This window comes from Sinocyclocheilus anshuiensis, unplaced genomic scaffold (assembly GCF_001515605.1).
Source record: "Sinocyclocheilus anshuiensis isolate Anshui unplaced genomic scaffold, SAMN03320099.WGS_v1.1 scaffold187, whole genome shotgun sequence".
In the NCBI taxonomy this organism is placed as follows: Eukaryota; Metazoa; Chordata; class Actinopteri; order Cypriniformes; family Cyprinidae; genus Sinocyclocheilus; species Sinocyclocheilus anshuiensis.
The window spans coordinates 114,070-130,001 of record NW_015552537.1 but is presented as its reverse complement, the minus strand read 5'-3'; the positions used below and the strand labels follow the sequence as shown (position 1 = coordinate 130,001).

At 36.9% G+C, this 15,932-nt stretch overlaps 2 protein-coding genes across 2 annotated transcripts in view; one reads left to right on the top strand and one right to left on the bottom strand.

Moving 5' to 3' along the window:
* The first annotated feature begins 410 nt into the window (after window positions 1-410).
* On the top strand, window positions 411-8,837 carry LOC107663792 (neurensin-1-like). The gene is made up of 4 exons (XM_016454122.1): window positions 411-605; window positions 1,129-1,251; window positions 5,235-5,441; window positions 8,691-8,837. Exons 3-4 carry the CDS (start codon window positions 5,244-5,246, stop codon window positions 8,835-8,837), a joined length of 345 nt encoding a protein of 114 aa, XP_016309608.1. The 5' UTR covers window positions 411-605; window positions 1,129-1,251; window positions 5,235-5,243.
* Window positions 8,838-11,391: 2,554 nt separating this feature from the next.
* The window catches only part of LOC107663791 (doublecortin domain-containing protein 2-like), a 21,933-nt gene continuing 17,392 nt past the window's right edge, over window positions 11,392-15,932 (bottom strand). Inside the window, exons 8-10 of the mRNA XM_016454120.1 lie at window positions 12,939-12,991; window positions 11,674-11,838; window positions 11,392-11,580 (exon numbers count right to left, since the gene is read on the bottom strand). Coding sequence (XP_016309606.1) covers window positions 11,392-11,580; window positions 11,674-11,838; window positions 12,939-12,991 — 407 coding nt within the window. The remainder of the gene's footprint in view (window positions 11,581-11,673; window positions 11,839-12,938; window positions 12,992-15,932) is intronic.

Below are 15,932 nucleotides of genomic sequence, written 5' to 3'. Positions count from 1 at the left end.
TGTTATGTTTTCCACACATAATACATTTATATTTATGCTTTTATCCTAAGCGCTTTGGGTGTACATCAATGCACAATAAAGCGCTACATAAAATGCCTCATTGATAGAGTAGAGGAGAAGTGCAGAGAGGACTGAGAGCAGTGTGAAACCTGGCATTTGATTGAAACGAAGACTATTGATTAGTCATTATTAAGATGGCTTTTAGCCTAAAGCTCACCATAAACACCCAGCGCTCGGGATGTAAATAATTCACTATAGTTTTACAGCTGGAACAGAAACCAGTCTGTGGGAAGACTGCAGTTAAGTAGCCTAAAAGAAAATGAATCAGCCAGCGCTCATTTACATTGTTAATTAGGGAATATTGATCAAGAGCCGGTGCTGTTATCAGTGTAGATTGCACAGTTCTAGACTAAGAGCCATTTATCAGTCTAACTCTATTTTTCACAGGAGGCTGTGGTTAATGTTGATTAACGTGTATGAAACTTTAAGCACGAATGACAAACACAAGGAGATTTTTGGAATATGAGTCACACAAAACGCTTCGTCAAGCATGTGGTGTTGTTGAGCTTTGCTCAGTAATCTGAGATCGAGAGAAGGCACAGCAGGTATTATTTTCAATGAATTTGGAAGGATTCAACACTTTTGGCTTTCTGCAGCATTCCAGCTACCAAAAATGTAGTTTTATGATTTTTATCACCAATTTCCTCAGCATTGGTTAACATTTTAAAATGCCATTTTTTTAATGTGACATTTTGCTCATATACAACAAATGCTTCCCAGAGATCCCTTATGTTAAAGTTTGCTTCTTAAATAATATTGTTGGAAAATGTTAGTCAGAAAATGCATAATCAATTACATGCACATGTTTTATTATTGCATAAACAACCTCTGCAAACGGAAACCACTCAGTTGTTGATTGCATTATAACAGAAATAACATTTTCTAAACCACAAAACAAAAATAATCGAGTTCTTCTGGATGTTTAATAGGACTGACGGAGAGCAGTCTACCGTCCATGAAACATCGGTGCTACAGTATTCAGACCAGCACAGCTGAACATATAAGAAAGGACAGCGCATTGGTAACTGGCATTGGAAGCTCATTAAAAAGCATCACACTCGTCTCCAGGTGACTCAGAGAAGCATCTGATCTGGGCTGAGGACGTGGCGCATGCGCAGTGCGTCGCTGGGAGTCGAGCGCATCGTCGGCTGTGCGGAGTGAAGAAGAGCAGCTCCAGCTCCTGGATGACAGGTATTCACTTTTATTAATTTATACTCCAAACACTGATCTATCGACGCCTCTCGATGGCACTGCGGTAGCTCTCATAGGGACATCATCGGTGTTGCTCTATCTGCCAGGAAGGACGCATTTGATGGGTAACCTGCTTATGCATCGATCATCAAATGGTTAAAATGCTGCGTTGTGCCCTATTGTTAAATAAGAATGACGCTGTATATTTTTAAACGCATCGGACATCCCAGCAGCTATTAATAGACTTCCGTCATATAACTGCTCATCTCTAATGAGAGGAGAGGAGAGCACAGAGTGTCTCATCAGATGACGTGGAGACCTCGGGATGACGTCACCGGTGACGTGGCGATAGAATCAGTGCAAATCCTTCAGCTTCATGCGATATTCACAAACCCATGTCAGTTATTATCATGTGTAACTGATGATATCATTCGTAATGAAACAAACGTGTGCTATTTAGAAATTAAACAGACCAGAATGTAAGCATTTTAAATTGCTGTGTGTGAGAAAACGATAATTTAATGCCATTGTCGTGTTAAATGAGAAGTAGGCCTAGATATTGCAAAAAGTAGCTTTAGAAATAAATATTTTTATTTCAACTTAAAATGTATTACATTTAATCATTAAGGCTACAATGGCCTAACATAAACTATGGAACACAAACAAAGATCATTTGAGAAACATCTCAGTATTTTTGTTCATACAATCAAAGTCATTGGTAACCAAATCAGCTTGGTCACCAACAGTCTTCTTTTTCTTATAGTTACAAACATTCTTCATTATTATTATTATTATTTTTATGTGGGCATATGTATCCATAAAAGAAAGTAAGGGATACAGGTTTGAAACGTTATGAGGGTGAGTAAATTATGACCTAACGTTTTATTTATTTTATTATTATTAATAATGAAATTATATTCTAAATAAGAAACTAAAACTGCCAGTAGGTGGCGGCACATGACGTTATGAGTAAGCAGGGGCGTCATGCACTCATGCTTGTCATGTGACACAGCAACCACAATAGCACTGTATAACTGATATAGGCTTGTTTTATTTTATTTAATTTTTTTTCCTTTTTATTCTAAATATTTCCAAACGTGTTAACTATATCAGGAAATATCTCGATTCTCAAACGTGTAAGTAAATGCGTTTTGCACCAGATTGTTATTTGATCTATAATCATACAAAGTAGAGTAATAGTGTAATCTATTAACTACACATAAAAACCCGACTTTTTACTTAAGTAGGCCTACCAGATATGGGTGTCATGCCATAAAATATTTTTAATACGACTGACTTTGTATTTCATGTGAATTTAATAACAATATTGTAAGTTACTATATTATAACATTTTAATTCTACAGAGAGCAAAGAACATTAACATTATCGAAGAGCATTTTCACTTCCGTCTAGCCAGAGTTCAGGCACTCTCACAAACTCCCATTAAAATCACTGAAGCTGTTTACACTGTGAAATTAATATCTACGCACATCTGCACAGTCAGCGAGCGAGTGAACAAAACACCGCGTTCAGCGATGACTCGTCTGAACGGCTCTGATTGGCCATTGCATTCATAAGCTCAACAGAGTCGTGTATGATTGGTTATAATGCAGCGCTGTACAAACATCTGTCTCTGGCTCAGCGCCAGCCAAAGCGCAACGCAGATTTGAATTTAAGCAGCTGATGCTGTGCTGCACTGAACTATCTAATCACACCGGTGTGATTGAATCAAATATAAAAAATATATATATTATTCAGCTATTTTTTGTCTTTTGGAAGCTGCATTTAAAATCCACTTGGCTCAGAAATCTGAGGGGCACGTGCCCCTCACTTTGAATGGGCATGACGCCTTTGTGAGTCATTCATTCATTCGATTCGTTCAAACCCTGGATTCATTCAGGAATGAAGTAAATGGCTCTCTTTATGAACGGACCATAGAATCATCGGTTCACGCGATTCGTTCAAAACCTGGATTCATTCAGAATCTATTCACCGCTGTGTGCTGCTCGGAGACACACAAAACAGTGGCTTTATAGTTAGCCTCATATTTTCGTTGGCAAAATTGATGAAAAACACACAATAACACAATATGAACTTCTCATTTACTGAACTGCTAATTTAAAATCACATTTGCACTCGTGTTCTGGACTATGTGTGTGTGTGTGTGTGTGTGTGTGTGTGGGTACAGTTTCTTATCCCGAAGTAAAAATCCAATTAATTTTCTAAATAAAGGAATTTATTTTTTATGATAACTTATAAACTGTTAAAGACAGACCTACTTACTAGGTTGTTAATCAATTAAATCTGCTTTGTTTAAGCTATCTGCTTGCATTATTTCAACATTTTTTTCTTTTAAATAATTGTGTTTAGCAGCAGAACTCCTAGTGAGAAACTATATTACTCGTAATTCTGTAATCTCCATCAATCAGAGAATCATATCGAGAATCAAAATCAGGAAATCATGTCATAAGAGCTCTTTAGCTCCGCCCTCTCTCATGTAGCACTATACATGACGTAAGGTGCATCCAGAATCACATACTGTTTGAGTAGGTAGAACTACATTTGAGTTTCAACTTACTTTGCGACTGTTAAAAAAAGGTATGTTCTTTATAGCATGAATATGAGTATGAATGAATGTTGCCATGGTCATGTGATGCGTCAGTTGCGTGGCCTCATGGGATAGTAAAGTGACCACTGAATGCACACACTTCAGTATCTCGCTGGAAGTAGTCGGTCATCCAGGTACATTTTGCCTACTGTTTTTCATGTACTATACATTGAGACGTACTGTACTACTCACCTCATACTGTTTTTTGCATACTGTACAGTAGGGAGGTTTTCGATTTCAGACGCAGTGTCATTTCCCCTACATTCTCAAACTATCAAAATATTTGTATTTGTTTGCATATTTTGCAATAAATACAAAATATATTGTTTATATAGATATAATCGACATCTTTAAATCTGTAGTTTTGTATGATTTTATATTTCTCCATTCTCGTTCACAGTGTTTAATGGGATTGTAGTTCTTTCCCTCACTAAACTCTTGTATCTTTTTCTTTTTGTCTGCTCTTCTAATTCTTTTTCTGCTTCAAATCAGAGTCTGTAATGTTCTGATTCTCCTTATAGCTGGTTGGGTTGGTTCATTGCTTATAACTAGACTTTTTTTAAAATTCCTATGTGAAAAATGCTTCCGGAATGTTAAGCAATGGCACTGGAATTCTACTGAGGATGGGTAAATGTGATGTTCTGTATCTCTGCATGACACCACTTTAATTACAAATAAACAAGCTGACGTCGTGTGAAGGAAGGGAGGCTCACTGATGTGCTGAAGGACGGCTGAGTCACGAGCTTCATCCGTGATTTCATTACAGACTCATTCCCCTCCTGCTCTCGTCATGCACAGATGCTCATATCTGAAGCCCAGCAGCAGCGTTTGAACACGTCCAGCAGTAATCAGATCTGCTGTAAAGCTGGAGTCTGTCGCTTTGTTCAATGTTAAAATATGATCTCCTATTCCAGATTAATATGCAGAGTCACCGTTTATAGGTAAACTTTCAGAAAGCTGATTCTAGGTTTCAGGAGAGACTATATGTGCATCAAATGGGGAGGACATCTCTTTAAAATTCTGCAGAAGCAAAGTGGCACAAACGTCAGCTTCAACCAAAGGACAATCATTACTATTCACATAGTGAGGAATTAGTTTATTAAAACTGCTTGGTCAAAATCTTGTAACTAGAATGCTGTTTCTTTAGGTTGTTAGTTGCCTGACTGTTTATTTGAGCAGATGTATGTGTGCTAAATGCATAAAATGGGCCTGAAATTAACACGTCAATTGCCAAATGAAACAGAATATTACAGTGTATTAATATGAAATACTTCACAGGTTAATAGTGCTATAATAATATCATGCACATAGAGTTTCATGGCTGGTAAACTGAAGTGAAATTGGAACTCAATGTCGATGTTGTGTCTGTGTGCAGATGTGAAGCATGACGTCCTGCTCAGAGATCTGTGGCTCGGATTACACTGAGCAGAGCCATGGCGCCCTCAGCAGCGGTTACCAGGGTTACGGGGTGCGTTCCTACCTGCATCAGTTCTACGAGGAGTGCACCGCTTCCATCTGGGAGCGCGATGAAGATTTCCAGACACAGAGATCGCTGAGCCGCTGGAGCTCTGTGCTCTGGAAGGTGAGCTGTATTCTGCTGTTTCCGTGCAAACATGTGCCTGTTTTTATGTTTGCAGGAATCCATGCTATTTTATGTGATTTGTATTATTTTTAAATTACTATTTATTGATTTTATTTCCGTTTTAGTTCATTTTAGTGCTTTAACTTTTAAGGCAACATTTCTAATTTTAATTTAGTTTGTTTTCATCTAATATTTATAATTTATCTAAGCTTAATTTCAATGAACAAAACTGTTTTTAATAGTTTTAGTTGATAATAATAGCCCTGAAGTGATCTCGTGTAGTACTCCTGACTGTCAGAATAAAATTTGGTTTATTCTGCAGCTTATTCATGACCACGATCAGACACTTTGAGTCTGTCTGACCGATTTATAAAACAACCAATCACCGTTCATTTTCAGCCAATCACAAAGCTGCTCCCTCTTCAAAAACACTGGGTTAACTGTATTACTTTTATTTTCAATTGCTATTTTGTCTTCCAACAGCATTTTCCAATGAAAACAAGATAATCCTGATAGAAAGATCATTGTATTGCAATGATTCTTGTTTTGTCTTGTGTTAATTTATAGTGAACTTTCACACCATAAAAAGCCTCTGAGTAATAATCATGATCCCAATATTGACCAAAAAAATGATGATTATCTTACCTGCAAACTATGCCATTGACATGCAAATCCAACTTGTTTTGAGGGGTTTATGAATGTGTATCAGGGCTCGCAAACTTTAAAAAACGGCTCGGATCATATTGCATTATCATATCAGATTTTGAGTAACAGATCGGATAATTTTCCAGATGAGCAAAGAAAATATGGTTCTTTATTATTTAAATAACAGAATAATTCTTTGATACCACAGCAAAAACTAGCAGCATACAGGGATGTAACGATTCACTCAACTCACGATGCGATGCGCTTCACGATACTGATTTCACAATACAATTTTCTCACAATTTTTCTTTCTAACAAAATGAGATTTAAGACAAATTATAAATGAGAAGGTGTCCTTTTATTATTTCCCCAACAAAATGCAGCACATTTCTTTGTGAAATTGAAATATGTCAAATAATAAAACTAACTTGAAATTTTTAAACAAATCCCAAATCAAATAATTAAATAATACAAATAAAATAAATATCTTTATATAAACAAACTAAGGCTTTGGCTGTGCTTTTTCCATTTAAAATCAGAGGCAACCACTACATGTTAATCATGATCCAAACAAATATGCTAAATACATGTTATTTCGATTGCAATTAGATTGCATAATTTCGAAATTTGAAGCAAAAGCAGAATGGTCTTATTTTAGCTTTGTGAATGAGACGCAAATGCCACTCTCTGACAGCAGGTGGCGCTTATGGAACAGCAGGTATTTATAGGCTGCTGCCCCTTTAAGACCGAATGCACGGATCTAATATAATGATGCACTTGAGATTTCTTTCTCCACTGTTTACGTTCACTTAAGACATAACCGACTGTGTTTACGAGTGTGTATGTGTTCATTCAGATGCAAGGATACACGAAAGAGGAATCAATTCTGTGTACCGCATTGTCTGCAACGCGGCTCTCTGTGCGCGCTTTGAATGCGCGTGAATGGTTTAAAACACTTGAATGTTTAAATTGGCAAGACTAACACGTGCAAACGATCAACTATGATCCGTTTTACCCCTACAAGCTAGTAAACAACGCAAATCAAGGAAGGAATTTAATATCACTGTTCAAGATAGCCCGTCGGGCAGGACGGTGATACATTGTGGTAGCCTGACTGGAAAACAATAGCCCCGGGACGTCGGGCTAGCGATTTTGCAAGCCCTGTGTATCTGAAGGGAACTGACTGTCTTCAGAAAAGTTTCAGTGACATTTTCTTTTTAATTTTACCTCCATATGATGTTTATGAGTGCTTTGAATCTGGGGGTAACCGCAGTATTTCTGCTTGTCCTCTGCTTGTTTTGATTAGTCATGTTTAGTCATATTTAACATGCACGCTCATTTATTAGGCTGAAATGTGAAGTTTATCATTTTATGAAACTAACTTTTGTCAAAACTTTTTATTTGAAATGTAAAGTTCTTTAAATCATGGCTTTTTAGGTTTTTTTGTTTTGTTTGTTTTTTACAGTCATTTTACAGTTTAGGATGTTAGCATGGATATTGTTGTTGTTTCAAAACAAAGTTGCTACCTAAATGACATGTAGTTCTATTCTGATATCAGAATTTTCACAAATTATTTCAGTTGCTGATTCCAGGAATTTATTTTAGAAGAAAAATGCCCCTCTGTTACCTTTGGCACATGAGTTTGCAGGCATTTATTATAGACCCAGCCGGCACCTTGATATCAGTTTGACGTCAAATATTAGTCAAGTATTGATCTCAAGATGATGTAACATCATTTTAAATTCAGTTTGGACAGCAATTTCTTCCAGTGGTCATTGGGTGAAAATAGGAAGTTAATCCCACACTGAAACTGGTTTAATGTTTAATGTAGGACAGTATGTTTGATCTAGATCAAATCAACGTCATGTCAAGTTTTTGTCCGTTTGATTTGCATATTTGCCCTGTTTTTTGACGTAAATTTTGATGTCAGTTTGATGTCTTTTCAACATCAATCGCCCGCTGCTCTGTAAAAATGCTTTTATAAAACGGATAGTTCCGGTGCTTGATTCTGATTGGCTGAGCCACGTTCCAAGCTGTTGTAAATGACTCTACAAAGTAACATACACCTTTGTTTACGTTTGTGTGTTGCTCGGCAACCACTTTGTAGCAACCACAACTGTTTCTGAGGAGCTACATTGTTTGGTGGAAGAATACTGTTTTTATTAATATCATTACACTTTATTTGCTCTGTTTTATTCTGTGAAACCTTACTACGTATATGGAATAACCTTTTTATAAAAGCAGAAACCCCCGTGAAGCCGTGGTTTACAGTGAATTTATAACAGCTAAGGGGTTTTAGGCACTTCACATCATACCTAACAACTCCCCTTAGCTGTTATAAATTCACTGTAAACCACGGCTTCACGGAGCTTATTGCTTTATTTTGGAGTTGTAAATGAAACAAAGATTACTAAGAAAATGCAATTTCAGTCTTCCTACTCTACTTCAAAATTCCACGTTTAATTCAACGTGTTGCTTGCCGTTTCTTTGTAATTATTTGTGAAACTTGCTAGGAATTTCTGAGTGGAAATAGTTCCGAGGTAAATCTTTTTTCAGTGTGGTGATGAATACAGTAATAGTTTCTTCTGTGCTTCTCTCCACCAGGTCTGTCTCGCGCTAGGTGCTCTGATTCTGGTGGCAGGGTTATCCGTGCTGCTGGTGGGCTACGCCACGCCGCCTCGACTCGAAGCGTTCGGAGAAGACGAGCTGCTGTTTGTGGACGGCCACGCGGTGCGAATAGATTACGGTTAAGATGCGCCTGTGGGATTATGTCATGTCCTCTCTTTGTGTTGCACATCATTCTTGCTCCATCATTAGAGCTTTCCGTACGCTAGTGTTCTGCTGGAGATTTCTTTCTGTCGGCTTTTCTTGTTTCGTGTTTCTCTTTGGCTTCATGGCACTGCTGTGCTTTTGTTCTCTGTAACAATTATTTTGTGTAGGTATTTGCATCTTATTATTGTTATATTTTTACTTTGATTAGCGCAAATGTTGCATGATGACAATTCAGTGAAACTTTGTAAACTGCTTTCAAGAAGGTTGATAAAGAATGAAAAACCGTCGCCGTCGCTTCTTAGTGTAATATTTTGTGTTATTTATTGATTATGAATTATCATTGAACATACTGCATATGCATTCAGATGTTTGAAAACGCCGAGGCTTTCTAATGAACTTAGGATAATCGAAACTCTCGGACAGGCCTAAATGAAGTCTAAAAATGTTACATTTATAATATCAGCTGCTTCGAGAATTGATTCTTCTTGTTTAAACTGACATATATGGATGTGTTTTCAGAGGTGTGTTGATCACAAACGCTGGTAATCGTCTCAAACTGTCAAAGCTTCTGGTTTGGTCTGCTCTTGGGAAGGAGACAGAAGGTATCAGAGCTGTTCTTACTCTTGGAACATGTCTATTTTTCAGCAAACAGAATAAAACTTACTGTTTGTTACCGTCATTGTCTGTCAGTGGCTATTTCTTCCACTTGTTCACTTTAAATTTGATCATTTAAAATCGAAAAATAGAATCAAAATAGATCCCAAAAGCAAACAAAAAACAGTAATTTACACTCACGGTGTGCTGTAATACTATCAAAAAAATCATGATCCTAACCTTTATCTCTATAGCAAAATCTCCGCTGGCCACACATTGATTCATATATTTTATCATTAAAATACTGTCATCCTGGACACCGTGAGCCCAGAGACTGTAGTGAAGATCGTGAGTTTTTAAAAGATTAGCTTTAAGTAAATAGTGCTCATAAAAGGCTGTCGTGATTTATTCTCACTTGAAATCAAGAAGAGGCTTGGAGCTGGAAACAGTATTCATTAGGTGAAAATAATAATGTTCGGTCACATTAGTGAAAACCAAGCGTCTTTCTGTTGGTTAACTGTGAATTTGTGCGTCCAACTTGAACCTTATGCAAAATATGCATGTGGAAATATTTCTCGATCACAGGAAATTGGTGATTGCGTGAATTCCTATAGATGCAGTCACTTTAGAGAATTTTCTGCTAAATTTTCTGGGCAAACAAGGTACGTTCTCCATTGTCAAGATGTTGCGACTCACAGCTCACACAGAAGTCACTCTTAACCCAAGCTGATTTCTATTGTCGAATTCACCTGACAACAGTTTGAATCTGATGTGAAATTTGCGTGAAGAACCTTCAGTGCACAAGCAGCATTACAGATTGTGTAGAATTCTGTTGAAATGACTGCATTTTGCTGAACAACAGTAAATGTGACGTGCTTTAAGTGTAGTTCAAAAATGATGGCACTTCGAAAAGATTGAGAATATTATAACTTTATTATAATAATATTATAAATATTAAAATAGTGAAAATACCATATTCTCACTCTCACACAGAAGCATCACCAGATTACCTACCAGCTGTGTGTGTGTGTGTGTGTGTGTGTGTGTGTGTGTGAGTGTGTCACTCACATTGAGATACAGTCAACAAAACGCAGCCAAATCAGTTAAACACTGATGGAAATGTTTTTAATAGGGTGATGACTTTACCTCTTGCTATTCAGTTTTTTCTTTCTCACTACAGAATTTTATTCACACACACACACACACACCTTTTTTTTTTTTAATTAAGAACGGTAAATGCAACATTTTCAGACTTTTTCTTAAAATTGCAAGTGGATATCTTGCAATGCTGAAATAATATTTTTTTTATTTCTCAAAATTGCTAGAAAAAAGACTGTATTTAGATATGTATTTAGTTTGCATGTAGCTTATCCTTCAGGACTGATGTTAAGTCAGTTGAAATGATAATATAACGACATGCACAACGGGAGCGACTGGAAGATGGATAGAAATCCATATATTTAGCTTCCTTGACAAAAAGTATCTAAAATAAATATGTTAGCAAACATTACACCTATCGGCTTAGCAGACATTAGCACTGGAACTCATTTAGTTACCATATTTATGTTACTATATGGAAAATATTTATTTTCTCAAGTCCTAACTGGCAAAATTAGCTGTTATTAAAGCTGTTCACAGTATTAGAATCTCAATACAATAAATTAATAATATGAATAAATTAGTAGTAATCAAAGTAATGAATCAGCCTCTAAAGGCATAGTTCACCAAGAAGTGATCATTTGAATGACTTTCTGTCTTGTCACACAAAGAAGATATTTTGAAGAATGTTCTGGTCTCTCTTTTCCATAGTTTTCACATTGTTATACAGAAAACAACAGCCAGAATATGTTCACGATAAAGTTCTCCTTCTGTGCTCTGCAGGAGGCAGACAACACACATGATGGCAGACGATCGTTTCTCACTGAACTCCTTCAGGTTTTCATTCAGTATCTGCGGCTGCGTCCTCACTGGGATCTGGATTCTCCTCCACCGGCTCTCCCTCCTTCTCTGTGTTCTCCTGGTTCTCCTCTTCATCTCCTCCTTCCTCTGGTTTCTCCTCTTCATCTCCTCCTTCAGCTTCTTCGTCCTGCTTCTCTTCACCGTCATCATGTGCCTCTGGTTCTGATGCCTGTCCCTCTTCCTTTATGTCTCCATCCTCTTCTTTCTTCTCTTCCTCTTTCTCATCCTCTTCTTTCTTCTCTTCCTCTTTCTGATCGTCTGCTTTCTTCTCTTCCTCTTTCTCATCCTCTGGTTTCTTCTCTTCCTCTTTCTCATCCTCTGCTTTCTTCTCTTCTTCTCCGTCACACGGTGATTCTTCTGTGTTTTGGGCCGCTTCACCTTCTGCTTTGGTTGAGTCGTCTATATAAGGACTGGCCTCCTCTGCCTCCTTAATAAAACAACATCACAGATCAGTGTGTGACACCCTGCTGCATATTTTTGTGGATACCTTGATACACTGACATTCAGAAAAAAAAAAGTTTTATTCAGATGCATTAAATTGATCAAAAGTGAGAGTAAAAACATTTATAATGCTACAAAAGATTTATATTTCAAATAAATGCTGTTATTTTGAACTTTCTATTCATCTGTGAATCCTGAAAAATAAAACGTATCACAGTTTTCACACAAATATTGTGCTTCAACAATGTTTTCAACATTGATAATAACCAGAAATGTTTCTTGAGCAGCAAACCAGCATATTAGAATGATTTCTGAAGATCATGTGACACTGAAGACTGGAGTAATGATGCTGAAAATACAGCTGCGCATCACAGAAATACATTACAGTTTAACAGATATTCACATAGAAAACAGCTGTTTTAGATCATAATAACATTTCACTGTTTTTACTGTATTTTCGATCAAATAAATGATTAAAATTAATCCAAACTTTGGCCGCATACATACACACTGAACAAAATTATAAACGCAACACTTTTGTTTTTGTCCCCATTTTTCATGAGCTGAACTCAAAGATCTAAGACTTTTTCTATGTACACAAAAGGCCTATTTCTCTCAAATATTGTTCACAAATCTGTCTAAATCTGTGTTAGTGAGCACTTCTCCTTTGCCGAGATAATCCATCCACCTCACAGGTGTAGCATATCAAGATGCTGATTAGACAGCATGATTATTGCACAGGTGTGCCTTAGGCTGGCCACAATGTGCTCACTAACACAGATTTAGACAGATTTGTGAACAATATTTGAGAGAAATAGGCCTTTTGTGTACATAGAAAAAGTCTTAGATCTTTGAGTTCAGCTCATGAAAAATGGGGACAAAAACAAAAGTGTTGCGTTTATAATTTTGTTCAGTGTACGTATATACACTTTTCAGTGTAGCTGTGTCCAAACATTTGACTGCATTGTTTTAGACACACATCCTCACTACTTTAACACTCTTACTAGACAGCCAGAAGCCCAATCTACAGTTACTCAGAAATCAGCCGCCTGTGTTAGAGATCACGATGAGGCTCGAACTCCTCACCTGCTGGACCAGTGAGGATTTCTCATCTTCTGCTCTTCTGTCCTCTCCGTCATCTGCACAAAGACACACAGCACAGCAAACATGAGACGCCAGCGCCATCCATGGGTCAGGATTCACACTACAGCTCAGCGCTGGATTCACATTCACACAGACCATCTGATCTCACACCCAAATCCCGATTCAATGCTTCAGTTACGGACACACAGAGAAACGGCTTTCATTGCTTCACACTCTGTGTTTCCAACTGTGTTAATAAAGACATCAAAAGATTTTTAAAAAAATCAAGAAATTCATATATAATTACATAAAAATAAAATCAGTGGTTTTATTGATGAAATAAACAACGATCGATATGATCATAGACTAGTGTAGACTCAAATTCACATTTCAAAAATGGTAAATTTAGTCAAACGAGCATGTATGTACATCACACTCTTATTAAAACCTCTCATGAATTAATTACAGAGTCGCTGTTAAAATGACCATTAGCTTTCGACGCTTCTGTGTAATTATTTTTGCGAGATTTACAGTCATACCATTGTACTCGCTAGTAAACAAGAAAATTACACGAGTGTTTTAAATACTTAATGAGTAATAAATCCAAAGATTGCATGTGAAATCAATACACTCTGAATAATTAAACCGCAGAATTGATGCACCTCATATAAGTTCACGCTTTCCCCAACAGCGGCTATAAAAATATTGCTGTGCAGATGATAGCGTTTTACCCAGGCATTTAATGCGTTTCAAACGCAAAACTGATTGAAGTTTAGCAGCGGAGATGAGCCGGCGTAGCAATAATGGGCTTCTTTGAATATTTTATGGAAATCGTTCACATTTATTAACTGTAGTCCAAAAGCCCGACTGTGAGCAGGAGCGCTAATGTAACAATAAACAGTTCAATGTGACTGAGAGAAGGGCTCGTCTCATGAAAATGCTAAATCAAATTAAATACAGCATTTTAAAGCCTGCCTTCATTAAGGAGGGTGACTGCATAAAGCCCGACTCCATTTCCAGTTAGCAGCCTTTATTTCTCTGCCAATTAAACACTGCTTCTCTTCACTCGTGTTTTCTCGTGTCTGTGTCACTGTGCAATGCAAAAGCAACTAAGAACTGTTGAATAACTGCAAATACGAAATGCAGTTCAGTATGCAAATATTATATTCGCATCAGGAGAGGTTCAAAAACACCTGTAAACAAAAATAATCCATGACCATCACCATACTTCCCTAGATGATTGATTACATTACAATAACTGCAAACATTTTTTGTATCACATGTTGGTAACACTTTAGTTTAGGGTCCAATTCTCACTATTAACTAGTTGTTTATTAGCATGCATATTACAAGCATATTGGCTGTTTGTTAGTACTTACAAAGCACACATTAATGCCTTATTCTGCATGACCATACACTCTAAAGACAAATGGTGCTAAATAGCACTAAAAGTGGTTCATTGGCTGGTACTCATAGGGGAACCACTTTAAGTGCTCTTCAGCAGCTGTTTTTAAAGGTGTTAAACAGCACCGTAAGAGGAACCCCATTCTTCCCTCAGATTTTAGATGTCACTCCACTCTCATGTTTGCTATGAATGGGAATTTACTACGATGCCAAAAGCTGTTTTGAATCACTTTTATGCTCTTCAGAGGTCGGAAAGTCTCATGTGGAGTCTGGAATATTTCCAACTTAAGGTTGAGAATCATGTTATCTTCAGGAAATACACTGTATTTTACTGTCGTTTGAATCCTTTCCCAACTAAACTAACAGACTAAGAGAGCCTTTAGAGAACTATACAGGGGCTTAACAGGTTCTTTATATGATAGCGGTGCCTTAAAACCTCAGCCACCCCAAACAACCGCTGAAGAACCACTTTTATTTTGTGTGTATTTGAGATCCCTTAATCCTTAAACCCCAGACCTAAACTTAACAAGCTTACTATTAATAAGCAGCACATTAGGAGTTTATTGAGGCAAAAGTAATAGCTAATAGTTTGTTAATAGTAAGAATTGGTCCCCAAACTATAGTGTGACCCACGTTTTCTAAAATGTTATGTTTAAATATGCAAATTATACATTATCTAGTCAAACATGCACTAATTTGCTGTAACTTTCTAGAACAGAAATCTGACAAAACATTGGATAAAATATTTCAAGTGCTATTTTAGCATCATTGAATAAGTAAATATTGTTAGCTGATGCTAACTGTCTAGCTAACGAGCTTGCTGGTGCTAAGTTGAGGTACTTTTTAGATATAAAGCCCAAATGGTTTTATTCAACCACCTAGACAGATTACATCTGGGGGAAAGAAAGGATGTGATGTTCATAACATGGTAACTACAGTAATTATCAAAGTGGGAAGTCATGCCCTCTGGGGGCATTTGGCCAGGGGTGTTTTTACACCACAGACAAGGTTTGAGAAGAAAAAAATCATTATGAAAATATACATATATTTTCCTTAAAATGTTCTTCCTAACGTCAGGCCTTATTCTCATGGACACATCAACATCAGTGTCTCTATGTTTTAGGTAAAAAAAAAAAAACCTGAAACATTAAAACAACACAGACTATATAAAATAATTCATGCGCGTTCATATTCCCCGCTGCCGTAACGTTAACAGTTTTATTAAAATGCTACGCATTTAGCCCTATGTGACGTCTGTTTTTATATTGTTTATCAAAAGTATAAATTGTTATATTGCTTGGATTAACAATCCGAGTAGACAGATATGAATGTTTATTCATCATAACCATACTGAAAATAAGTAAATATTGTTAGCTGATGCTAACTGTCAAGATAACGAGCTTGCTGGTGCTAAGTTGAGGTAATTTTTAGATATAAAGTCCAAATATTTTTTATTCAACCACCTAGATAGATTACATCTGGGGAAAAGAAAGGATGTGATGTTCAGAACATGGTAACTACAGTTATCATCAAAGTGGGAAGTGATGCCCTCTGGGGGCATTTGGCCAGGGGTGTTTTTACACCACAGACAAG

Excerpts from the sequence above, each read along its gene's own strand:
- LOC107663792 (XM_016454122.1), top strand. The coding sequence starts at position 5,244 with ATGACGTCCTGCTCAGAGATCTGTGGCTCGGATTACACTGAGCAGAGC. Across the intron at positions 5,442-8,690 it reads GGAGCTCTGTGCTCTGGAAG|GTCTGTCTCGCGCTAGGTGC; the intron begins GTGAGCTGTATT and ends TCTCTCCACCAG.